Source organism: Hyaena hyaena, unplaced genomic scaffold (assembly GCF_003009895.1).
Source record: "Hyaena hyaena isolate Hyena2069 unplaced genomic scaffold, ASM300989v1 scaffold_414, whole genome shotgun sequence".
In the NCBI taxonomy this organism is placed as follows: Eukaryota; Metazoa; Chordata; class Mammalia; order Carnivora; family Hyaenidae; genus Hyaena; species Hyaena hyaena.
In genome coordinates this window covers 1,611,788-1,637,257 of record NW_024081044.1, presented here as the reverse complement: position 1 = coordinate 1,637,257, position 25,470 = coordinate 1,611,788, and the positions used below count along the sequence as shown (strand labels likewise).

General features: G+C 47.8%; 1 protein-coding gene across 2 annotated transcripts; it reads left to right on the top strand.

Moving 5' to 3' along the window:
• Positions 1–893: 893 nt before the first annotated feature.
• LOC120245275 (zinc finger protein 791-like) lies at positions 894–25,081 on the top strand. Of its 2 annotated transcripts, none has more exons than XM_039252244.1 (4): positions 894–993; positions 21,695–21,821; positions 22,007–22,067; positions 23,355–25,081. In XM_039252244.1, the coding sequence occupies exons 1-4, from the start codon at positions 991–993 to the stop codon at positions 25,006–25,008; spliced, it is 1,845 nt and encodes a 614-aa protein (XP_039108175.1). In that variant the 5' UTR covers positions 894–990; the 3' UTR covers positions 25,009–25,081. The 2 variants fall into 2 exon arrangements, with proteins under 2 accessions (XP_039108175.1, XP_039108176.1); XM_039252245.1 differs by lacking the exon at positions 894–993 and adding an exon at positions 12,495–12,647.
• Positions 25,082–25,470: the final 389 nt, after the last annotated feature.

The window sequence follows — 25,470 nt, the reverse complement described above, 5'->3', positions numbered from 1 at the left end:
AAAACGTTAAAAAATAAAAAAAAAAGAAAATAATGTGAATCAGAGAGAGGAAAATAGCATTTGGTAATGCAGGAGTGATCTCAAAACTTAGGCATTTATTCCAGTTGTGAGATTGACTTCCCAATATCACTATAATTCTTACTGCTGAACTATACATCTAAAACAGAAATTTTATAGTATATGTATACTACCATAATTAAAAGTATAAATTTTTAAAAAATTAATGTTTTTTTTTTTTTAATTTTTGAAAGAGAGACAGAGCATGAGTGGGGGAGGAGCAGAGAGAGAGGGAGACACAGAATCCGAAGCAGGCTCCAGGCTTTGAGCTGTCAGCACAGAGCTGGATGCAAGGCTGGAACTCACCAACCGCAACTTCATGACCTGAGCTGAAGTCGGACGCTTAAGTCGGACGCTTAACCGACTGAGCCACCCGGGCGTCCCCAAGTGTTATTTAAAAGCAAACGTCCGGGGCGCCTGGGTGGCTCAGTCGATTAAGCGGCCGACTTCGGCTCAGGGCATGATCTTGCGGTTCGGGAGTTCGAGCCCCACATTGGGCCATGGGTTGACAGCTCGGAGCCTGGAGCCTGTTTTGGAATCTGTGTCTTCCTCTCTCTCTCTCTGCCCTCCCCTCCTCACTGTCTCTCAAAAATAAAATACACGTTTAAAAAAATAAAAGCAAATGTCAAAGGAGGGAACAGGTTCCCGACCACCTGCAGAGACTGACTCTCATAACCAATCAGACCTCCTGCCCTGATGTCACTCGGGAGCAGAGGGGCGGGTCCTTTAGAGCTGTCCAATCAGAAACGCGGAAGGGGCAGGTGGGTGTGGCGACGCTCCGCAGCGCAGCGGAAGCTCGTGGCCTTGCTCCGGATCCCTTCTCACCTGCGCTTAAAGGTCCCAGGTGGCTCTGCGGCTGCGTCAATCGCGCAGTGACCTGCACCTGCCCCGGGAGCAGTAGCGACGACGCTGGGCGACGCGAGAAGTCGGGAGATGGTGAGTGTGCGGGGCCGGGTGTGCCAGAATGGGGCGGAGTCCCCAAGTCCCCGGTGGCGCCACTCGGACCTCAGCCAGCTTGGGCGCGGCGTGCGGGTTGTGCGGGCAGCCAGAACCCTAGCGTCCTGTCCCATCCCTGCGCGCGGCCGCGTCTCCCCGGATCTGTGCGGAGAGCACGGCGAGATTCGTCAGGGGACAATCGTGACTCAGTCTCCGGAGTCCGTGCGCGGGAGGAGCTCTGCGCTGTGGGGTCCCCAGCCCCTCCTGTCTCCCCAGGGGCACCCGTTTTCTCCTGAGTGTTCGAGATCTTTGGAAAGCAGAGTCTCAAGTCCAAGACCCTTTCCCCCAGCCTGGCTCCTCCCTGGGCCGGCAGTAAGTCCCTGAATTTCCAGATTCCCTCTCCGCCTCCCCAAACGCCAGCTTCCCCTCGCCAGTTCACAGCATCGGTATCAATGGTGTGTCCTCAGTGGTGCATTTCAAGCTGACGCAGTGTACACACTATACGGCTGGCTCATTTGAAACGTATTTTTTGTCTGTGGATATTTTACTCGAGAGAGAAGCAGGCAGGAAGCACCCGGAACTACGTTTTACGAATTCCTGTGCGCCCCCTCCCCCCCATCTTTCCTGGGCAGACAGGCTATGCGAACTCCTTTGGGTGGACGTTCCTCTCTGAGACTTTCCTGGGTGATCTGTCCTGTGTGCACTGCTCATCACTAGGTGTGTAACCTTGGTAACACTCATTCGCCTTTTTTCTTTTTTAGTTTCCAGTTAAATATAAAATGTATTTAAGCGATAGACTGAGAAAGACGGTATTAACTATTTCCAAAGAGAGAAGAGAAAGGTGAATTTCAGCAAGAACAATATATATATTCTAGTACCACCTCGCATGCACGAACATTTCTTGCTTCTCATTTTTCTTCCCCTGAGACGGTGTGGTAGTATTGAGGTCTGGTTTTTGTTGTTCTTGTTTTGTGTGTGCGTGTGTGAGGGGGAAGAGGAGCTTTTCAAATAGAATTCCAGCCCTTGGAGCATTCAAGTCCGATTGTTTATATGACAATTTCTTGTCATGGAAGGAATGTTTACGGTCATTGTTTTATGAAAGGAATAAATACTTGTGGATTTTTTTTGTTGTTGTTGTTGAACTAGAAAAATGCCTTACAGTTTTCTCTTCATCTTTTCCACATAACGTTGGGTTTGTGTGATCATCCTGGATTCCTCGTATACTGGGCTTGTGTCATTAAAAACACCAATATAGTGCAAAGGAATTCACGTGACTGGGAGCAACGCTAGGGGCCCAGGCCCCTTCCTCACTGAGCCTGCAAAGGGAAATACCTTCAAGCCCCAGCTGTTCTTCCTGAGGACCCCCTGCAGGTGTTTTTACTTGCTCACACCCACCTTTATATGGAGAGAGCCTTTATATGCAGACAAGGCATAGAGCCTGGAAAGCTGGGGGTGCTTGCATAACGGGGTGGGGAGATGATGCCCTTTCCAGCTAAGCGTGGTACCCTTGGACCCACGTCTAGACATGGGTTCGAGTCTTGCATCCACGTGTAAGTGCACGGAGTATAATTTGTTTGTATTGAAAGCCTGTGAAAGTCAGGAGTTCTGTGTCCGGGTGAGGGCTCATGATTTGGGAGGTCATTTGGGTAACCACCTAAAACTGAATCTGGTGAGAGTCTCCTCACTTGGAGAACGGAAGCCTTGGGGAGACAGGGGTTCCAGTAATACCCCAGGGGGGGAGGGAGTTCAGGGCTACCAGGGTTCATTCCTGTGGCTGCTCAGTATCCTCCCTCCACCCCCCACCCCCACCCCTGAGCAGGGATCTACGAACTCCAGGGCTTTGTCCCCTCCACTGAAAGAGTCTGGAGTGTGTTTGAAATTCTCTGACTGTGGCTTTCCTTCTGTCCTGTGAGGCGCCAGCTGCTCTCCTGTGCTGAGCCCAACATTTATGTTCTTTTCTCTGGATTCCTTTGTGGATTGAGTATTGCAGCCCTTTGGTTCTTCTAGTTTCCCTTAGCACTTTGTCATTTTGCGCCCTGTGGGAGAAATAACATTTTTTTGGTTTCTTGGGCTTGGAAATGTAAGTTGATTGAGAGGGACGATCGCAGTAAGACAGGAAAGCTGCAGAACTAAATAGTATTTTGTGTTCCTTTTAGGCAAGCGGATTTTAAGGTTTGAGATGAATGTGCTTAAGCTTTCGGGTACATTTTTTTCATTATTACATCAGTGTTGATGCATGTCCCTGGAGGACAGTGACATTTAAAAGGGAAAACGGGGCACGTGGGTGGCTCAGATGCTTGATTTCAGCTCAGGTCATGATCTCACGGTTCAGGGGATCGAGCCCCAGGTCATCGGGCTCTGCACTGAAAGCACAGAGTCTGCTTGGAATCATCTCTCTCCCTCTCTCTGCCCTCTTCCCCTTTGTGCTTGCGCTCTCTCTCTCTCTCTCTCTCTCTCCTTCCCCCCCCAATAAATAAAAGGGTAAAGAAAGTGAATTCCTGTTTTAATTGATATGAAGAAAGCTACTTGTAGCTTATGTAAGTCTTTGAAAATCCAATACATTTAAGGAGCTGAACTCCAACCCCTACTGCATTAGAATATGCTACTTATTCCTGGAAATATCCCCAGTGTTGAACTAGGGGAAGGGGAAGGACAAATGATGCCACATGTCCTTCTAGCTAGAGATTTATTTGGGGACACCTGGGTGGCTCGGTTGGTTAAGCGTCCCACTTTCGATTTTGCCTCCAGTCATGATCTCAGGTTTGTGAGTTCAAGCTCCGAATCTGTGCTGACAGCTAGAAGCCTTCTTGGGATTCTCTCTCTCTTCTCTCTCTCTGCCCCTCCGCTGCTTGTGTGCAAACGTGCTCTATCTCTCAAAATAAACATTTGAACGAATTAAAAAGAAAAAGATTTGAAAATACTCATTTCTCCATGCTTTTCACTTTTGTAACTGTTAGGGTCTAAAGGAATTCAATCTGGGCCACCTGGCTGGCTCAATGTAGGGAGCATGCAACTCTTGATCTCAAGGTTGTGGGTTCAAGCCCTACGTTGGGTGTAGAGATTAAAGTATTTTTTTAAAAAAGGAATTAAATCTTAGAATGGTTTCCTATGTACAAAAGTTAAAATTAAACAGACTGCGAAATAGTAAAACATGGTGTATACCAACTTCTATTGGAAGTATATCTGTGAGATAGAAAGTTTAACTTAAGAATTAACTCACTGTCCACACAGCCTGCTCCCCTCCAGTGCTGTAACTCCAGCCATCTCCAAATACACGCTGTTGGTCATTTCATCAACTTCCTGTTGGTGTTAGTTTTTCTTTAGATAGAAACAAGCCATTTGAAATGCATACTTTTCTTACCCATGTGTGTCCTAGTAATGAGCAGCCAGATGCCACATCGTTTGATGCTTGCTGACAGCTTACTCCTCCGCACCCCCTCCCTTCCCCTTATTTCTACCACCTGGACAGACAGACAAGTCCGGAGGCTCCCTTACAGGGCGCTGGCCTCAGATTTCAAGCACACAAGTCCCTGTGTGCAAAACTCTTGCCCTGGCCCCACCCCCGACAAATATGCTTTGCCTGACCAAACTTGTGTCAGGCTCCTAAACCTTCTCGTAGGTCTATCTGGGTAGCTCCTTGTAAAATCCAGCTTTAGCAAGAACCCTGAAAAGTCAGGTGAATCCTCCCCATCCGCTCCGTATCCGATCACCCTTGATACCCAATCAAGTTCTGCCCCCCCATGATCCTCCAGGTGAAAGTGACCACCCTGGCCCGTCTTCAGTAAGAATTCCGTTAGGTCGTTTCAGCCAGAACCCTCTGACCCCTGATTTTTTTTTTTTTTTCTCTTAGTCCTTTTCCCTCCACTGACCTCCACCTTGCTCTCTGGCCATAATCTCCCACCTGCCCACGCTGTGTTCAGAGTTGAACCGCATCTTGTTTCTCACCCATTGTGAAATCCCGTCAGGATGGTTCTGAATAAAACCATCTGTCACTGGATGTTTTTTCATTAACCCCCAGCCACAATGAAAACCCACTCCAGGCTCCCATCCTTGCTTTTTTTTTTTCTCTTCAATTTCTTTATTATTATTATTTTTTGTTTGTTTGCTTACATACAAGTTAGTTAGCATATAGTGCAACAATGATTTCAGGAGTAGATTCCTTAATGCCCCTTACCCATGTAGCCCCACCCCCCTCCCACACCCCCTCCAGTAACCCTTTGTTTGTTCTCGGTATTTAAGAGTCTCTTATGTTTTTGTCCCTTTCCCTGTTTTTATATTCTTTCTCCTTCCCTTATGTTCATCTGTTTTGTTTATCTTAAAGTCACTCATAGGAGTGAAGTCATATGATATTTGTCTTTCTCTGACTAATTTTGCTTAGCATGATACCCTCGAGTTCCAACCATATAGTAGCACATGGTAAGATTTCATTCTTTTTGATTGCTGAGTAATACTCCATTGTGTATATATACCACAGCTGCTTTATCCATTCATCCGTCGATGGACATTTGGGCTCTTTTTTGGGCTCTACTATCTGCTGCATTTCTTGCTTTGTTCATGTATTATTTTCTTGATTTCATTGAATTGTCCGTAGAGGCCGCTTTTGGACAACAGGCTTGTGCAGTGGAAACCGGATCAAGGCAGAAGAGCCCAAAGTGACCCTAATCCCTCTGGCTGAATACAGACAGGCCCATCAGGCCACCCATCTCACAATATCCATAGGCCCTAACTGACCCATGGGCTACTTACCGCCAGGCACTGTTACCGAAAAAGGGAAAATTCTGTATGTCACTATACCTCCTCACCTTCCCTCTCTGAATTTTTTTAAATGTTTTATTTATTTCTGTGAGAGAGAGAAAGCATGAGCAGGGGAGGGGCATAGAGAGAGGGAGTACAGAATCTGAAGCAGGCTCCAGGCTCTGAGCTGTCAGCACAGAGCATGATGCGGAGCTTGAACCCACAAACCATGAGATCATGACCTGAGGCAAAGTCGGACACTCAACTGACTGAGCCACCCAGGTGTCCCATCAACTTCCCTCTCTAAAAACCGCCCCCCATTCACAGCCTCCTTTGCTGCCTTGCCTGCCACTCCCTTGCAGTGTAATCAATAAACTCCTATCTCCTTTATTTTGCCCTGGGTGAATGCTTTTACTGCCCACACCACTGGCTTCCACCCGATTGTCACCCCACATTTGGGGGCCCCCATCTGATAGAGAGACCACATTGTCTATCTGTGTCCTTGTGAAGCTTTTTGAGCTTCCTTAGAACAATTATATCAGGCAACTTGCAGATCTCTATTTCTATGGGATAGAAAATCACTGTGTTCCTTTGTTGGTGTCATCTTTCCTTGGTGTGTGTGTGTGTATTCCTTGAAGTGTATACGCATTGGTGTCTTTGCGTGTGAGGAAGTAGCCACTTTCTCCAGTCTTTACTAACTAGCTTTGGGAAAGAAACACCTTCACCAATCAGCCTGACTAGGGATTCTGATGCTCTCTCAGATCTTTTCTACTGATGTACCTGCTTCATACCTCCGGCTCCCTCTTTACAGATAATTCTTAAGATTATACATGTTCTTTTGAACCCTCAAAGCCAGGCCAGGTGCTGAGAGCTTTCTTTTTAAAAAATATTTTTAATGTTTATTTACTTTTGAGAGTGGGAGAGAGAGAGAGAAAGGGACGAGTCGGGGAGGGGCAGAGAGAAGGAGACACAGAATCTGAAGCAGGTTCCAGGATCTGAGCTGTCAGCACAGAGCCTGACACAGGGCTTGAACTCATGGACCACAACATCATGACCTGAGCTGAAGTCGGATGCTTAACCGACTGAGCCACCCAGGCGGCCCTAAGAGCTTCCGTTTTGTTTCCCCTAAGGTGGTACCCTGAAATGCTCAAGTTTGTGGCATCCTTTTTCAATTTGTTTTTAATTTATTTTTTTCTTTTTTTTTTTTAAGTCATGTCCAACTATTTTTTTTTAATATTTTTATTTATTTCTAGGAGAGAGAGAGACAGCATGAGCAGGGGAGGGCCAGAGAGAGAGGGAGACACAGACTCTGAAATAGGCTCCAGGCTCTGAGCGGGCAGTCAGCACAGAACCCGACGCGGGGCTCAAACCCACGAACCGCGAGATCATGACGTAAGCGTAAGTCGGACGCTTAACCGACTAAGCCACCCAGGCGCCCAATCTCTGTACCCAATGTGGAGCTCATACTTACAACCCTAAGGTCAAGAGCTACATGTACTACCGCCTGATTTGTCTAATCCCACCATGGTGAGCCTTCTGAATGCATGTGCTTACAAGACATTAACCAACTGAGCCACCCAGGTGCCCCATTAATTTATTTTTTGAGAAAGAGACAGAGCAAGCGAGCAGGGAAGGGGCAGAGAGAGAATCCCAAGCAGGCTCTACATTGTCGGTACAGAGCCTGATGCAGGGTTTGAACTCATAAACCATGAGATCATGACCTGAGCTGAAACCAAGAGTCGGACGCTTAACTGACTGAGCCACTCAGGCGCCCCAAAAGTGTTTAGCATATGAATCATGATTGGTTTATGTCTCTGGTCTAATAACTGTAACATATCTGCTACATCTGAATCCAGTTCTTCTACTTGTATTATCTCTTCAAACTATGTATTTTAATACCTTTGCTGCTGTTCTTGTTGCTGTTGAATGCCAGGCATGACGTACTGTGAAAAAGGAACTGAGGTAAATAGGCCTTTAGTGTGAGGGTTCATGTTTATCTGAGTAGGGTTTAGGCTGTGTTTACTCTCTGTTGTAACTGTCAGAGGCTAAAATACCCTCAGGTGTCCTTCCGTCACCCATGTCATCTTTGGGTGTATTGTAGAGACTTCTTAAAATAAGAAATGTACAGTTCCTTCGGTTTATTCCACAGGTATTAAATGGGAGTCTCTGATGTAATGGAATGTCATGGGTGGAGAGAAATGCTCTATAGTCTTGATTTGGTGTACCTATTTTAATGATCGCATGTCTCTGGGCTGTGACCTTTGGAATAATAAGAAAAATGTCGGGCGCCTGGGGTGGCTCAGTTAGTTATGATCTGGATCTCAGGGTTATGAGTTCAAGCCCCATGTTGGGCTCCACACTGGGCACGGAGCCTACTTAAAGAGAAAAGAAAAGGGGAGCCTGGGTGGCTTAGTCGGTTAAGCGTCCGACTTTCGCTTGGGTCATGATCTCGCGGTTTGTGGGTTCGAGCCCCGCATCGGGCTCTATGCTGACTGCCAGCTCAGAGCCTGGAGCCTGTTTCAGTCTGTGACTCCCTCTCTCTGACCCTCCCCTGCTACGCTCTCTCTCTCTCTCTCTCCTAGAAATAAATTTAAAAAAAAAAAAATCTAAAAAAAAAAAGAGAAAAGAAAAATGTTGGGTTTTTGTCTAGTTCCTAGTAAAGACCGACTAAGCCCTTGAACTTTCTAAATGATAAGGACAATATCAGCGTCTTATCTTCAAAGGAGTGACTGTTGGCAAGCTCCTAGGGAGCTGCAGGATTGGGGTTGGTCGCCAGGAAGACCAAGCTTTGATTGGAGGCTTAGGACTTTCAGCCCAGCCCCCGACCTCTAGGGAGTGGGGAGGAGCTAGAGTTATTGGCCAATCACCAATGATTTCATCAGTCGTGCCTATCTACGCCAGGAATCTTCATCAAAACCCTTCCACCTCAGGATTCAGAGAGATTCTAAGTTGGTGAAGACATCCATGTGTTGGCAGAGTGTTGTAGCTGGAGCAGGCATGGAGGTTCCCTACCTCCCCACCTACTTTGTCCAGTACACCCCTTCCATTTGGCTGTTCCTGGCTTGTATCTCTTAAAATAAATCAGTAATAAAAAGTACAGAGCTTTTGTGAGTTTCTACGGAATTAACAAAGCTGGGAGGGTGCCTGGAGAATCTCCCAGGCCTGGGCCTCCGGTTCGCAGCTGGCGGCTGATGGGGCGCCCATTTTATGGGGTTGTGCTCATACGCTGCAGAGTCTGATGTTAACTCTGGTTAGCGTTAGACCTGGGTAGAATTGTAGGCCACCCAACTGGTGTTAGGAGTTGGAGAAATGGTTTTGGAAAACACCCCACACGTTGGCTGCGAGCAGTGAAAAATGACCTGTGAACCTCACAAGTCTATCTCCATTCCCTACACCCTCAACTTGGGTCACGCAGAAAGGCTGGAGGAAACTGGAGTGGGTTATTTCCTTCCCTGGGCCTGTGTGATTCTTGAGAAACAATCTTTTGAGGACAGGTCTTGTTAAGAAGAACAGAATATTGGGGCGCCTGGGTGGCTTAGTTGGTTAAGCGTCCAACTTCCGCTTAGGTCATGATCTCGCGGTTCGTGGGTTCGAGCCCCGCATCGGGCTCTGTGCTGACTGCGAGCTCAGAGCCTGGAGCCTGTTTCAGATTCTGTGTCTCCCTCTCTCTCTGACCCTCCCCTGCTCACGCTGTCTCTCTCTCTCGGTCTCTCCTAGAAACAAATAAAACATTAAAAAAAAAAAAAAAAAGAAGAAGAACAGGGGCGCCTGGGTGGCTTAGTCGGTTAAGCGTCCGACTTTCACTTAGGTCATGATCTTGCAGTTCGTGGGTTCGAGCCCCGCGTCGGGCTGTGTGCTGACAGCCAGCTCAGAGCCTGGAGCCTATTTCGGAGTCTGTATCTCCCTCTCTCTCTGACCCTCCCCTGTTCACGCTCTCTCTCTCTCTCTCTCTCCTAGAAATAAATAAAAAATTAAAAAAAAAACAATATTGTAGGGATATTTCAAAATGGCTATTATTTTGGACAAAGCGGTTTCCATTGTGACCCCAATTCTTTGATCATTGGATTTTTTTTTTAAGTTACTTGCTTTTTCCTGGTCAGTGTAGAAATGTCACCTTCTAAACTTCTTGCATGCCAGAGAAGAAACCAGAAGTCTCTGGCTCCATTTTTAAATATTTGACTGCTGATATGATAGGAAAACCTAATATTACTCCAGAGTAGAGAAAACACACTTCTTTTCTCCTATGTGTCTTCTTGATATTCACTGAGAACACTCTACTTCCGACAGCTCTGATCATCAAACGGGTGAGGGTTTTTCCCCCACAACCGTGATACCAGCTGAGTGTCCTATAGTATAACTCAGCCTAATACTATCTACCCGTAGGTAGTGTAGAGCCCACAGGTTAAGGGCTGTCCCACAAGACCTCTCTAACCACACTTCAGACACCAGTCACATGTAGTAAGTCCCAACAAGGTTACTCGCAACTTCTGCCCTGCTACAAATCAGAGGTTCCCACAATCTCCTGCTTGGGTTCAATTAATTTGTTAGAGCACCTTCCAGAACTCAGCGAAACACTTACAATTACCAGTTTATTAAAGGATGTGATCAGGGATGCAGATGGACAGCAAGATGAAGAGATAGGTAAGGAGAGTTCTTGGGGGGCCCCTATGGAGTTGGGGTATGCCACCCTCGCAGTACACGGCTGTGTCCCCAACCTGCGAATTCTCCAAACCCCAAACTATTGGGATTTTATGGAGGCATTACTAATGTACGCATGATGAATTATTAACTCCATATCCAGCTTCTCTCCCCTCTCTGGGGGATGGGGGGTGTTAAAAATTCCAAGCCCCTAACAGTGGCTCGGTCTTTCTGGAGACCAGCCCCCATCCAGGAGTCCACCCAGAGTCAGGTCATTAGAACAAAAGTTTCTCCTAGTGCTTGTATCACTTAGAAATTTACATAGTTGGAGAAGCCATGTCAGGGACAGAGTCAAAGACCACATATTAGAACAAGACTGGCTCTTAGTGCTCTTATCCCTAGGAATTGACAAGCACCAGGAATCTGGGGCAGAGATTCCTTTGTCTGACAGCTGGCTCTTTTAAAGTCTTATCCCTCCCCTCTACCCGTTGGGCTTCACATCTGGGTGCTCAGCATTGACCTTGGCGAGAGAGTCAATGACAGAAGTCCCTGCCAGTGAGCACAAACTCTAACCCTGGCCACCCTCCAAACCAACCTCAATAAAACCCGGGCCAGTCCCCTTTCTTTGCATTTTCAAGGCATTTGCCACTTGCTTGAGGAAGCCTGCCTTGCCCTTCCCAGAAACTTCGATTATGAAAGTAATAAACCTTTTCATATGTTTCTAGTAGGTATGTTTTAGTCTCCACTACTCAACCAAACCTTAGTGAGGGAGCGGGAAGGGTGGTGGGGATCCCCCTGCCTATACAGGTTACGGAAAAGGTGACATATATATATATATTGCAATATAGTTAAATTGTTCTATTGATGCATATTCATTGATCTTTTCATATCAATACCTTTGTTTTTTGTTTTTAGAGCAGGTTTTTTTAAGTTTATTTGTTTTAGAGAGTGAGCAGCATGCCTGCGCACAAGTAGGGGCAGGGCAGAGATAGAAGGAGAGAGAGGATCCCAAGCAGGCTCCTCTCTGACAGCATAGGGCTCGAACCCACAAGCGGTGAGATCATGACTTGAGCCAAAATCAACAAGAGTTGGCGCTTACCTGACTGAGCCAGCCAAGTGCCCACCCTTTTGTTTTTTAAAGTACATATGATGATGCGTTCATGTAACCCATTCTTTCTAAGTAGACAGTAACAGTTGGCTTATTACCAAGTTTTTCCTGCCCTAAGTAGACAGTAACAGTTGGCTTATTACCAAGTTTTTCCTGCCAAACCTGAGAATGAAAACTCACATTGCCGCGTTACAGAAGAACCAAACTTATAAATTATGTTCTTTTGCAACCTTAATACCTTTTTGAAATCTTTGCTCATCAAACATATTGAGAAAAGAATGTACAAAATGTCTTGTGGTAGGACTTCCTAGGAACATCCTGGGAGGCATCATGAAGATTCCTAACTGTGGGCAGCAGTGAGGGTGACCTCATGTTCCCCTCCCCGCCTCACCTCTGCCCTGCCCCATAGGTGACCCCTGTCCTGACGCTTTGTTGATCCTTTAGACCTTTGCCGTCTATTGTTTGCCACTAAGCGGCGTTCTTGCAGTTTTCCTTCTTCCATCTTTGCACAGATAAGTATCCCCGGAATTCCACTGAACAGAGAAGTATCCATGGAATTAGACTGGAAGGTTTTCCAGGGGTTTCTTTGCCTCAGTACGTTTCTCACATACGAGCACCTGAGGCTGCGGGCCTGGTCTAGGGCTGTGGGGTTCAAACCTCCCACCGAGCTAAGCGCCCCCAAGGCTTTACATCCCAAAGGAGTGGGGGTTGGGGCGCGGTGGGCAGACGACTCCCTGCTGGAAAACGGTCAAAGACCAACATGGAACCAGACTCATGATTACGAATGGTGAGGTCACACGTGGGGGGGGGTAGAAGGGTCACGGTTCCGTGGGCGGCCCGGCGGTTCCCAGCAACGGCCCGGGAGAGAACAGGTGGCAGCCCCCTGCCCCAGCAAGGTCGGCTCAAAGACGTGACCTCGGCCCGGCGTCACTCAGGCGGGCGGGGGCGGGGCCTCGTGAGCCTGCCAATCAGGAGCCGCCGGAGCCGTACGTGCGGGCGACGCGCTGTGGACGGCGGGGACTGTGTGCGGTCGCTGCTCTGCGTCCGCGCCTCGCATCCCGTGTCGCCGTCCTTAAAGGCTTCGGGCGCCTCGGCCGCATCCTCCGTGGCCGTGACCTGCGCTGCCGTGGCAGCCGGATGGTGGTCGGCCCGGCGCCGCGGACACCGCGCGATGGTGAGTGTGCGGGGCCGGGAGGCGGGCAGCGGGGGCGGCGGGCAGCGGCCGTGGCGGGACCCGGCCTCGCGGTGAACCCCGGAGCTTGCGGACCCTGGTCCGCGGCTGGCGCGGCACGCAGCGCGGGGCCGGGCGGCAGCCGGGACCCCGGCGTCCTGTCCCGTCCCTGTGCGCGACCGCGTGTCCCGGAGACTGGGCGATGCCCACGGGAGGGTCATCGGGGGACAGTCCTGCCTCGTTTTCCGGGGTTCATGCCCGGGAAGAGCTGTGGTCTGTGGGTTCCCCAGTCCCTCTCTCCCTGGGTGGGGGTTGGGGGAACCCGGTTTCTCCCTCACTTTTCCAAATGTCCGAGGAGCGGGGTCTCAAACCCACGACCCTGTGCTCCCAGCCTCGCTCTTTCGTAAGACTGGAAATGCCTAAATTTCCAGATCGTTCCCTGCATTCCGAAACGCCATCTTTCCTCTCCGGTTCAGAGCATCATTATTAACTATTTGTTCTCCGTGATGCGTTTCACAGTATGCAGGGTTTTATCATGTATCCGCGGGGCCATTCATGGCTCTTTTTAGAGATTTATTTATTTTTTTGCCCGAGGATATTTTACATAAGAGGAAGCCGAGTTAACCACCTGGAATAGATAGCTTGAAACCCCTTTGCCCCTCCTCCTACTACCATTCCTGGGCACAGACGTCCTGTGGGGAGTCCTTTGGTCGCAGTTCCTCTTCGGAGACTTCCCGGGGTGCTGTGCCCCGCATCGCCCCACCTGAGCTCGAGACCGCATTCGACTTCTTTAAGCCTGCGTTTCCCAGTGAGTTAAAATGTGTCTAATCAGTAGACCTTGAAAGTATAAAATTTTACAAAGAGGCAAGAAAAGGGTGAATTTCAGGGGAAGAAGAGATTTCCTAATTACATCTATTAAAAATGGTATTTTCTTTTTTTCTTCCCACCGGCAGGTATAATGACGCTCAGAGAGTTGTCCTTTGGGGCAATTTCAAAGGCAGTATCAGGACTTAGACTTGGAACCCCTGGAAATGTGTTCAGTTATGATTGTTTCCAAACAGTTTCTGGCCATGAAATAATAATTATCTGGCATATTTGTGGGTTTTGGAAAGAGTAGATATTTGTGTGTGGGGTTTTTTGTTGTTGAACTAGAAGAATGCCTTACAATTTTTTCCCTGCCTTACACATATGTAAACGCTGGGTATGAGCAATTTTGTTCCCCACAGTAGACTTATCACTTTTAAAATGTTAGTAGCAGTTAAGAGCAAGTTGGTAGGAAGCAGAAGCCTGAGGTCAATGATTCTAAGGTAAGGCTCCTCCAACTTGGGGCGCCTGGGGGCTTCAGTCCGTTAAGCCTCCGACTTCGTCTCGGGTTGTGATCTCACAGTTGGTGGGTTCGAGCCCTGCTTTGGGCTCTGTGCTGACAGCTTGGAGCCTGGAGCCTCCTTCCGATTCTGTGTCTCCCTCTCTCTCTTTTTCTGTTCCTCCCCCGCTCATGCTCTGTCGCTCTCAAAAATAAACATTAAAAAAATTTTAAGGTAAGTCATTCCCCCCCCCCCAATGAACCTGGAAAGGGAAATACTTGAAGGCCCAGTTGGCTCTTCCTGGAGAACCTCCCTCAGCAGGTATCCTACCTGCTCAGACACCACAGAAGGAGCTCAGAGAAGCTTCAGAATGAAGGAAAGCTAGGGATGCTTGTGTACATGGGGGAGGGGCTTAGGAAACGGCAGTGTTGCTCCTTCTGAGGTTGTAATCCTGGTTTCCCTGCGCTTCTTTCTTTCGTTTCCTTCCTTCCTTCCTTCCTTTCTTGTTTATTTTGAGAGACACAGAGTGCAAGTGGGGGAGGGGGAGAGAGAGAATCCTGAGTAGGCTCTACATTGTCAGCATAGAGCCTGACATGGGACTCGAACTCACAAACCGTGAGATCGTGACCTGAGCCGAAACCAAGAGTTGGACGTATAACCTACTGAGCCACCCAGGCGCCCCTCCTTGGGCCTGTTTCTAATGTTGATTTATTTTTGAGAGAGAGTGAGAGCCTACAGAGCCTACAGAGCCTACAGAGCGTGAGCAAGGGAGGGGCAGGGGGCCGGGAGACACAGAAGCTGAAGCATGCTCCAGGGTCTTTGTTAACTGCACAGAGTGAGATGCAGGGCTCGAACCTATGAACTGTGAGATCGGGACCTGAGCCGAAGTTGGACGCTTAAATGAACTGAGCCACCCAGGCGCCCCATCCTTGGTTTTGTTTCTAGACCTTGGCTTGAGCTTTGGGTCCACAGCGTAGGTGCACTTAGTAATTTGTGTACATTGACAAAGTCTGGGAAGGTCAGGAGATTGTCTTCTGGACAAAGAGTTTGTGAATTTGGGAGTTTTTTTGAGTCAGATCTTTTTTTTTTTTTTTTTTTTTAATTTCTGAAAGAGAGAGCGTGAACAGTGGAAGGTCAGAGAGAGAGGGAGACACAGAATCTGAAGCAGGCTCCAGGCTCTGAGCTAGCTGTCAGCACAGAGCCCCGACACGGAGCTTGAACCCATGAGCTGGGAGATCATGACTTGAGCAAAAGTCAAACGTTCAACAGAATGAGCCACCCAGCTGCCCCTTATTAACAATTTCTAATGACATGATGTTGAGCATCTTTTTATATACCTAATTACCATTTATATATCTTCTTGGGTGAGGTGTGTGTTCAGATCTTCTGCCCATTTTTAATTGTGTTGCTTGTCTTCAGGACTTTTACAAGTTCTTTGGACGTTTTGGACACCAGCCCTTTAGTAGAGAAGTGTTTTGTACAGTCTCTCCCAGTCTGTGGCTTCTGTTTTCCACAGAGTGGATTTTCATTTTAATAAAGCCACAATTAATGTTTTGCTGTTTTTTAAATTTTCATGGATCCTGATGTTGGTATTGAATCTAAAAAAATAATTCCCAAACCCTAGGTCACCTAAATTTTCTCCTGTGCTATCTCCTGGGAAATACTTTAGTCTTGGTTTTCTATAAGATCTAGGAATCCATTTTGAGTTAAATTTTGTGAAAGGTGTAAGCTCTGTATGTAGATTTTTTTCATGTGGAGTCTACTTTTCCTGGCACTTTGTGTGGAAAAGACTGTGTTTTCCCTGTTGAATTGCCTTCATCTTTTGTCAAAGATCAATTGACTGCACGTATTTGAATCTATAGGAAAGTATTAACTTTTGTGTGTGTTTTTTTTTTTTCATTTTATTTATTTTAGAGAGAGCACGCACGCGCACAAGTGAGGGAGAGGCACAGAGAGGAAGAGAGAATCTTAAGCAGGTTCCACGCTCAGCGTGGAGCCTACCACAGGGCTCGATCCTACACCCTGGGATCATGACCTGAACTGAAATCAAGAGTCAGACACTCAACCGACTAAGCTACCCAGGCGCCCCAACTTTTGCTTTTGTATATTAACCATTTATCCTTCAGCCTTACTTTACTCTCATTAGTTCAAAGGGCTTTGTTATTGTAGATTCATTTGCTCCTTAGTCCTGTTGAATGTGGCAAAGATAGTTTTATTTTTTTTTTAATGTTTGTTTATTTTGGGGGGGGGGGCACCTGGGCGGCGCAGTCAGTTAAGCGTCCGACTTCACCTCAGGTCATGATCTCTCAGTCCGTGAGTTCGAGCCCCGTGTGCTGACAGCTCAGAGCCTGGAGCCTGCTTTGCATTCTATGTCTCCCTCTGTCTCTGCCCCTCCCCTGCTTGAACTGTGTGTGTGTGTATCTCTGTCAAAAATAAACAAACATTGGGGCGCCTGGGTGGCTCAGTTGGTTAAGCATCCGACTTTGGCTTAGGTCATGATCTCATGGTTCGTGGGTTCGAGCCTTGCACTTGGCTCTGTGCTGACACCTCAGAGGCTGGAGCCTGCTTTGGATTCTCTCTGCCCCTCTCCAGCTCGTACTTTGTGTCTCTCTCTCAAAAAGCAATAAAATAAAACTTTAAAACAAACAAACATTAAAAAAAGAGAACTCTTAAAAAAAAAACCTAAAGTGATTATTGATAGGGGCACCTGAGTGTCTCAGTCGGTTAAGCGTCTGACTCTTCATTTTGACTCCAGTCATGATCTCTTGGTTTGTGAGTTTGAGCCCCTTGTCAGGTTCGGTGCCGATGGTTTGGAGCCTGCTCGGGATTCTCTCTTTTCTCCCTCTCTGCCCTTCCCCCATGTGCACTTGCCCCCCACCCCCAAAATAAACGTAGAAAAAATAAAGTGACTATTCGTATTATTGGATTAAATATGCCATCATTTTTTGTATGTCCTATTGGTTGCCCCTTTTCTTCATTTCTCTTTTGTATTCCACCTTTTTTCTGCCTTCTCTGGCTTTAACTGGACATTTTACCTGATTCCATTGTTTTCCCATATGCTCCTATCATATCAGTTAAACTTCCTTTTTTTCTTGTTTATTGGTTCCTCTTGAATTTACAGTGTGTATTCACAGTGAACTTCTCTTTTGAGTGACCCTAACACTTCACCTCCCTGCCCCTTGTAACATTGCTATCATTCATTTCACTTCCCCATAAGCTATAAAGTTACCAGATACATTAAAATTTTTTTTAATGTTTATTTACTTTTGAGACCGAGGCATGAGTGGGGGAGGGGCAGAGAGAGAGGGAGACACAGAATTCAAAGCAGGCTCCAGGCTCCCAGCTGTCAGCACAGAGCCCGATGCTGGGCTCGAACTCACGAACCGCGAGATCATGACCTGAGCTGAAGTCAGATGCTTAACGGACTGAGGTCCCCAGGTGCCCCACCAGATAGGTTTTTTTGTTAGTGTTATTTTAAACAAAGTATTATCTATCAGATGAAGAGTTTCGTGGGTTTTTTTTTTTTTTTTCAGACTAAGAATGTTTAAAACTTACTCCTTCTGAAATGTTCTCCCTTTTTTCATCATTTTCCTTTTTTTAAAGAAGTTTCTTTAATAATGTTTGCAAGGCGGGTATACTGGTGAAAAATTGCCTCAAATTTTTGTGTGTCTCAGAAAGTCTTTATTTCTCCCTCCCTTGTGAAGAATAATTTTGCTCAACACAGAGTTCTGGCCACATTGTTTTTCTCTGTGGACACTTTAAAATATTTCATTCCACTCTCTTCTTACCTGCATGGTCTTTTTGGGCACTGAGTATAAATTGATTCTTTGTTTCTCTATAACTGAGGTGTGTTTTTCCCTCTGGTTTCTTTCAAAATGAGGTGTATGCTAGGGGATTTTTGTTTTGTTTTGTTTTATTTGTTTGAAGACAGACCTAATGGCCTGAGAAGGAACTGAAGCAAACAGGCCTTAAAAAACAAAACAACAGGCCTTCAGTGTGCTGTTCTAAGTTGATCTGGCTAAGGGTTTATAAGAAATCAGCCCGGCGACCCAGTCACAGGAGGGACGCAGAGACTCCGAGCGCAGTGAATCGAGGCTTTATTAGACGCTCTCGCAGGAGCAGGTATCTGATGGGCAGGCACACGGGGGCAGTTACAGCAGACGGTTCATCCCGCAGGACGTGTGTCCCTCCCCTGATTCCTCACCGGCTGGGTGCTAGAGGTCAGAGCCTCACCCAGCTGTCGCTTGTGCCCACGTAAGACAAAAAGTAGTCTGATTGGGGGGCAGCTGGGTGACTCACTCAGAGGAGTGTGCGACTTGTGATTTCGGCTCAGGTTCGTGAGTTCGAGCCCTGCATTGGGCTCTGTGCTGACAGCTCGGAGCCTGGAGCCTGCTTCCGATTCTGTCTCGCTCTCTCTCTCTCTCTCTCTCTGCCCCTCCCCTGCTCACATTCTGTCTCTCTCTCAATAAATAAAATGCTAAAAACCAAAAATAAACCTTAAAAGATGGGATTTAGAGACCTTCCAAGTTGATGAATGCATGAAGGTGCTTGAGGGCACAGCTTGCGGAGAAAGAACCCAGAAGTTGCAAATGATCCTGCCCTGTCACCCCCGGTTCCCGTTCTTTCCCCCTACGCGTCTCTTCCGTTGGGCTGTTCCTGACTTGTAACGCTTATCATAAGCCAAGTGCTTTCTTGAGTTCTCAGAATTGTTTCAGCAAATTCCCAAACCTCAAGGGGTTTCAAGGGCGTCTGTAGATGTGTGGGTGGCTGGGTGGGAATGCCAGTAGACAGGGCACCCCATTTTGTGGCTGGCATCTGAACTGGGCCAGTCTTGGGGTGGCGAGTGCTCGATCTGTGAATCTGACACTACGTTGGGATGGTGTTGGTACTGAGCTGAACTACTGGCCACGGAATCGGTGATGTCAAGTTGGAGCAGTGGTGTTAGAGGAAATGCCACATACTTTATGTCACAGTCACTCACAAGTGCTTCCCTGACCCCCCCTCCCCCCCAGGCCAGTCAGTCGTGCTCGCGTCTCTTATTTCGGGAGGACGCGCCTGGTTAAGAACACGATATTGTGGTGGACCTATTTTTATTTATGTTTAAGCTTTTAAAAAACTTATTTTTGAGAGTGAGAATGAGCAGGGGAGGGGCAGAGAGAGGGAGATAGAGAATCCAAAGCAGGCTCCATGCTCCCAGCACAGAGTCTGACTCAGGGCCCGAACTCCCAAACCGCAAGATCGTGACCCAAGCCGAACTTGGGACCTCAACCACCTGGGCCACCCCAGCGCCCCTGTGGTCATATTTTTATTTTTATTTATTTTTAAGTTTTTTTAGTGTTTATATTTATTTTGAGACAGAGACAGACCATGAGCAGGGGAGGGGAAGAGAGAGAGGGAGACACAGAATCCAAAACAGCTCCAGGCTCCGAGCTGTCAGCACAGAGCCGGATGAGGGGCTCGAACCCACGAACCGTGAGATCACGACCTGATCCAAAGTCGGTCACTTAACCAGCTGAGCCACCCAAGTGCCCCTGTGGTCATATGTTTAAATGGCAACCTTTTTTTGTCTCTCTGACTTTGGAGATGGTAGTTTCACGAAGAGTTGTTGATTTTCGCATGTTGGTTTTTTTCCTTGCGAGGACAGGAACAGCAGCAGCTAAACTGCTGACGTGTCTGACCAGAAACCGGAAGTCTCTGACTCCACTTTTAGATGTTTGTTTGCTGACAGCTTTAACCCTCCCCGCCTCCTCCCTCCCCTGGCACCTGCGTGTGTAAGAGGGGACAACACACACTAGCTGGTCAGTCACTGCCTTGGCTCTGGCAAGATCCTCGGTTCCCAGAAGGCCTTGCCCCTGAACCCGAACTCTCACCAAACCCCCCCCGACCCCCGCAAACCTCAGTGAATAACCCAGGCCAGGCTCCCTTCCCTGCTCTCTCAAGACCTTTCCCACCGGCTTGAGAGGCCTGCCCTGCTACCCCCTCACCCCCACCCCTGGACACTTCATCATGGGAGTGAGAAACCTTTTCAGACCCCGTAGGCACGTGTCATCTCAGTGGGCATGCATTTGTTTGCTAACAGTTGGTGAGAAGCAGCTCCGAGGCCCTAGAGGAGAGAGGTTTTGTGGGGCTCTGAGTTGTGAGGCTGCCTTTCTCGTACCTGAGCCGTAATTTCCGAATCACATCCAAGCGCCGTGAAAGGGCACAGATAGAAGGGAATGACTGAGGGGCGCCTGGGTGGCTTAGTCGGTTAAGCGTCCGACTTTCGCTTAGGTCATGATCTCGCGGTTCGTGGGTTCGAGCCCCGCGTCGGGCTCTGTGCTGACTGCCAGCTCAGAGCCTGGAGCCTGTTTCAGTCTGTGACTCCCTCTCTCTCTGACCCTCCCCTGCTCAAGCTGTCTCTCTCTATCTCTCCTAGAAATAAATAAAACATTAAAAAAAAAAAAAAAAAAGGGAATGACTGAATCTCTGACAAATGTTTTTATAGACAAGTGAAAATGAACACTCTCTGCCAGAAAACTTGCAGCCCACTGCATCCGACTACTTCCGATGGCCTGGAGTACTTGGGGACAGTGTGGCTCGTGGGTCCTGGTTATACATCGGACTCCCACGGGCCTTCTGGCCTTTCATGGTTGCCAGTGGAAATAGAAGCAAAAGCTCTTGGGGCGCCTGGGGGGCTTAGTTGGTGAAGCATCCGACATCGGCTCAGATCACGATCTCACAGTTCGTGGGTTCGAGCCCCGCATCGGGCTCTGTGCTGATAGCTCAAAGCCTGGAGCCGGCTTCAGATTCTGTGTCTGTCTATCTGTCTCTCTCTCTCTCTCGCTCTCTCCCCCTCCCTCCCTCTCTCTCCCCCTCTCCTCCTCCCTCTCCCTCCCTCCCTCTCTCCCTTAAAAATAAAAAGTTTTTTTTTTAATATTTTTATTTATTTCTAGGATAGAGAGAGACAGCGTGAACAGGGGAGGGTCAGAGAGAGAGGGAAGTACAGACTCTGAAACAGGCTCCAGGCTCTGAGCTGGCAGTCAGCCCAGAGCCCGACGCGGGGCTCGAACCCACGAATCGTGAGATCATGACCTAAGCGAAAGTTGGACGCTTAACCGAGTAGGCCACCCAGGCGCCCCTAAAAAGATTATTTTTTTAAAAAGTAAAAGCTCTCAATGTTTCACTGTGTCTTTATTCATTAAAACTTCATGTGGCTGTGCCCCTCTACTCCATGGAGTGCTCTGTGACCTGGTGGGAAATAAGAAGGGAAGTGAGCTTTTTCTCACAAGGAATTGGTGGTCTTAAAATGGAAATGTTTCTTTCGTTTGTATAGTAGTTCCTTTTCCAGCATGCTTGGTACATTACCATGAGAAAGCAATGAGAATTGACATGAACATCGTAAAAGTAGGAATAAATTTTTTTAAGTTTTATCTATTTCAGAGCAAGAGTGCGCACACTTGAGCAAGGGAGCAGGCTCTGCGCTGACGCGGGGCTCGATCTCAGGCACCCCGAGATCATGACCTGAGCCAACATCAAGTGTCGATGCTTAACCGACTGAGCCACCCAGGCGCCCCCAAAGTAGAAATAATTTTCGTGTATTCGTGACAGAAATTTATGAGGACATGATTATGTGTAGAGAGTGGGAATTCTGATGACCAAAGTCTTAGACTGTTTTGAGATCACAGAATCATGTGAACTTCTTATTAATTGACTGTAGATTTCTAGTGCTGTCTCATCCCTCCTCCACATGTGTGTGGGATGTTTTAGGACACAGTGGCCTTTGAGGATGTGGCTGTGAACTTCACCCTGGAGGAGTGGGCGCTTCTGAATCCATCCCAGAAGAAGCTCTACAGAGATGTGATGCAGGAAACCTTCCGGAACCTGGCCTCAATAGGTAAGGGTGACAACTCCCTTTCACCCAGTTCGTTAGGGCATGCATGTTTCTCACCCGTCCGTGCTCTTGAGTTAGGAACGGGGAGATGGACTACTTTGGCAAATCAGGCGTGGGCAGAGCTTATCATGGGCTTGTAATGTAATAATTCTATAATTTATTGGTTTTTTTCTGGGTTTGCATTGTAGGGAAAAAGTGGAAAGACCCTAACTTTGAAGATCAGTACAAAAAGCAGGGAAGAAATCTAAGGTAGGTTGCATGCGTGGTGGAAAGGAGCATCCAAAGAAATCTTCATATGTTACGAAAATGTAAAAGCAAGCAAACATGGAGCGCGTGCCTGGGCGGCTCCGCCAGTTAAGCATCTGACTTCGGCTCAGGTTATGATCTTCTTGTTCATGGGCTCGAGCCCCGTGTCGGGCTCTGGGCTGACAGCCTGGAGCCTGCTTCGGACTCTGTGTCTCCCTCCCTCTCTCAAAAACAAACATTTAAAAAAAATTTTAAAACAAGCAGACACAAGACGGCCCAGCTTCAGATGTATTTTTCCTAGGGGCACCTGGGTGGCTCAGTTGGTTAAGCGTCCGACTTTGGCTTAGGTCATAATCTCATGTTCATGGGTTCGAGCCCCGCATCGGGCTCTGTGCTGACAGCTATCTCAGAGCCTGGAGCCTGTTTCAGATTCTGTGTCTCCCTCTCTCTCCGACCCTCCCCTGCTCACGCTGTCTCTATCTCTCTCTCAAAAATAAATAAAACATTAAAAAAAAAAAAGATTCAGTAATTTAAAAAAAAGATGTATTTTTCCTAGAAAATTGTCACCAAAGTGCTTTCTTAAATGTGACAAATGTTCAGTGTTTGCAGGAAAGTTCATTTGGAGTATTCAGAAACTCCGATGTGATCCTTACTACTTCCCCCTTTTTTTTTTTTAAGTTTTAAAAAATTTTTAACTTTTATTTATTGTTGAGACAGAGACGGAGCACGAGCTGAGGAGGGACAGAGAGACAGGGAGACACAGAATTGGAAACAGGCTCCAGGCTCTGAGCTGTCGGCACAGAGCCCAATGCGGGGCTCAAACCAACGGACCGCGAGATCATGACCTGAGCCAAATTCGGGCGATTAACCGACTGAGCCACCCAGGCGCCCCATCCTCACTACTTTCATATAACAGTTATGGTTGAGCAGAATATTCATTTTCAAGCTGTTCACACAGGACAGAAAAACCTACCCTTTCCCTATGAATTGTAACAGTGTCATCCTAGTATTTGTTTTTTAAGTTTTAATGTTTCATTTATTTTTGAGAGAGAGACAAGAGTCTGAGCCAGGGAGGGGCAAAGAGAGAGGGAGACACAATGCATGAAGCAGGCTCCAAGTTGTCAGCACAGAGCCTGACCCAGGGATCAAACCCATGAACCACGAGATCATGACCTAAGGCAAAGTCAGATGCCAAACCAACTGAGCCACCCAGGTGCCCAAATGTAATCCTAGTATTTACTGATAGAAAGGCACAAATCAGTAATGCACTTCTGGTGTTATTTTTTCCAGGAGCCGTATGGTAGAGAGGCTCTGCCAAAGCAAAGAAGGTGGTCCGTGTGGAGGCGACTCCGGCCCCGTTCCGCATCTTAATCTGCACAAGGAAACTCCTCCTGAACTAAAACCGTGGGGGTGCAGCGCGTGCGGGAAAGTCTTCATGCGTCATTCATCCCTCAATCGGCATAGGAGATGTCACACGTTGAGCAAACCGTACAAGTATCAGGAGTATGGAAAAAAGCCTTACAAGTGTAAAGAGTGCGGAAAAGCTTTCAGTTACCTCCAGCCTTTTCAAAAACACGAACGAAATCACAGCGTAGAGAAATCTTACGAATGTAAGGAATGTGGGAAATCCTTTCGGTATCGCCAGTCTATTCGAAAACACGAGAGGACCCACACCGGGGAGAAACCCTACCAGTGTAAGCAGTGTGGAAAGGCCTTTCGATACCATCAGACCTTTCAGACACACGAACGGACGCACACCGGGGAGCAGCCTTACCAGTGCCCGCAGTGCGGGAAGGCCCTCAGTTGCCCCAGTTCGTTTCGAAGCCACGAGAGGACTCACACGGGAGAGAAGCCCTACGACTGTAAGAAGTGCGGTAAAGCCTTCAGTTGTCTCAGCTCTCTTCGAAAACACGAGAGAACTCACACCGGAGAGAAACCCTACGACTGCAAGGAATGCGGCAAAGCCTTCATTTCTCTCGGGAGCTTTCACAGACACATGATCACGCACACCGGCGTCGGGCCCTACAAATGCAAGGAGTGCGGGAAGGCCTTCAGCTGCCCCAGTTCCTATCGAATACACGAGAGGTCGCACACCGGAGAGAAACCCTACGAGTGCAAGCAGTGCGGCAGAGCCTTCAGCTGCTCCAGTTCCTTCCGGACCCACGAGCGCACCCACACCGGAGAGAAACCCTATCAGTGTAAAGAGTGCGGCAAAGCCTTCCACTGGCTCACCACCTTCCAAGTGCACGTGAGGACTCACACCGGGGAGAAGCCCTACATCTGCAAGCTGTGCGGGAAGGCGCTCAGCTGCCCCACGTCCTTCCGGAGGCACGAGCGGACTCACACCGCAGAGAAGCCCTACGAGTGTAAGCAGTGTGGGAAAACCTTCAGCTCCCCCCTGGGCCTGCAGATACACGGGAGGGCCCACACTGGCGAGAAACCCTACAGATGCGAGGAGTGCGGGAAGGCCTTCATCTCTCTCACCAGCTTCCGGAGACACAGGATGACGCACACCGGCGACGGCCCTTACAAATGCAAGGACTGCGGGAAGGCCTTCAACTGTCCCAGTTCGTTCCGAATACACGAGAGAACCCACACGGGAGAGAAACCCTATGAATGTAAAATATGCGGGAAAGCCTTCAGCTGTTCGAGTTACGTGCAGGTCCACGAGAGAACCCACACCGGAGAGAAACCCTACGAGTGTAAGGAGTGCGGGAAGGCCTTCGTTTATCGCACCACCTTTCGAGGGCACATGAGAGTCCACACTGGAGAGAAACCCTACAAATGCAAAGAATGTGGGAAAGCCTTCAGCCGCCCCAGTTCGTTTAGAAGCCATGAAAGAATGCACACTGGAGAGAAACTTCTTGAATGTAAACATTGTGGGAAAGCCTTCAATTGGCCCACGTCCTTACATAAACACGTGATGAGAATGCACGCGAGATAGAGAAACTCTAACCGCAAAATGCAGGAAAGTGTTCAGTCCTAGCGAACGCAAAGTCATGTGAGGAAAAAAAAAAATGCCACTGGAGAAAAATGACAGAAGTGTCAGTGATACGGGAAAGTCTGATGCGGATTCAGATACGGTGCTCCAGAGAATCCACAGCATGAAAGAAGTGCTTCCAAAGTTGAAAATAACAAATTCTGTTCTGAAACTCCGTCGCCGGACGATACCTTCCAGTCGTGTGTTTCAGCCGAATATTGAGTTGAGACCACTCTCTGAGCCCTGTTTAAGCAATAGTACAGAAGCTTACGTAGTCTTTTTCCTTAAATCAGCTTATAAAAGTCTTGTCTTTCCATTTTGAAGTCTCTTGAATCTATGGGTGAGTTAAAGTGTATTTGTAACATGTAAGTATTGATTTTTATGTAACTTTTTAACCGTTCTGTACGTGAAGGGGCCATGGAATGA

What these genes read in the sequence shown, in the direction of transcription:
- LOC120245275 (XM_039252244.1), top strand. An exon ending in CCGGAACCTGGCCTCAATAG is followed by an intron (nt 21,822 to 22,006) that starts GTAAGGGTGACA and finishes TTTGCATTGTAG; the next exon opens with GGAAAAAGTGGAAAGACCCT. An exon ending in AAGCAGGGAAGAAATCTAAG is followed by an intron (nt 22,068 to 23,354) that starts GTAGGTTGCATG and finishes TATTTTTTCCAG; the next exon opens with GAGCCGTATGGTAGAGAGGC.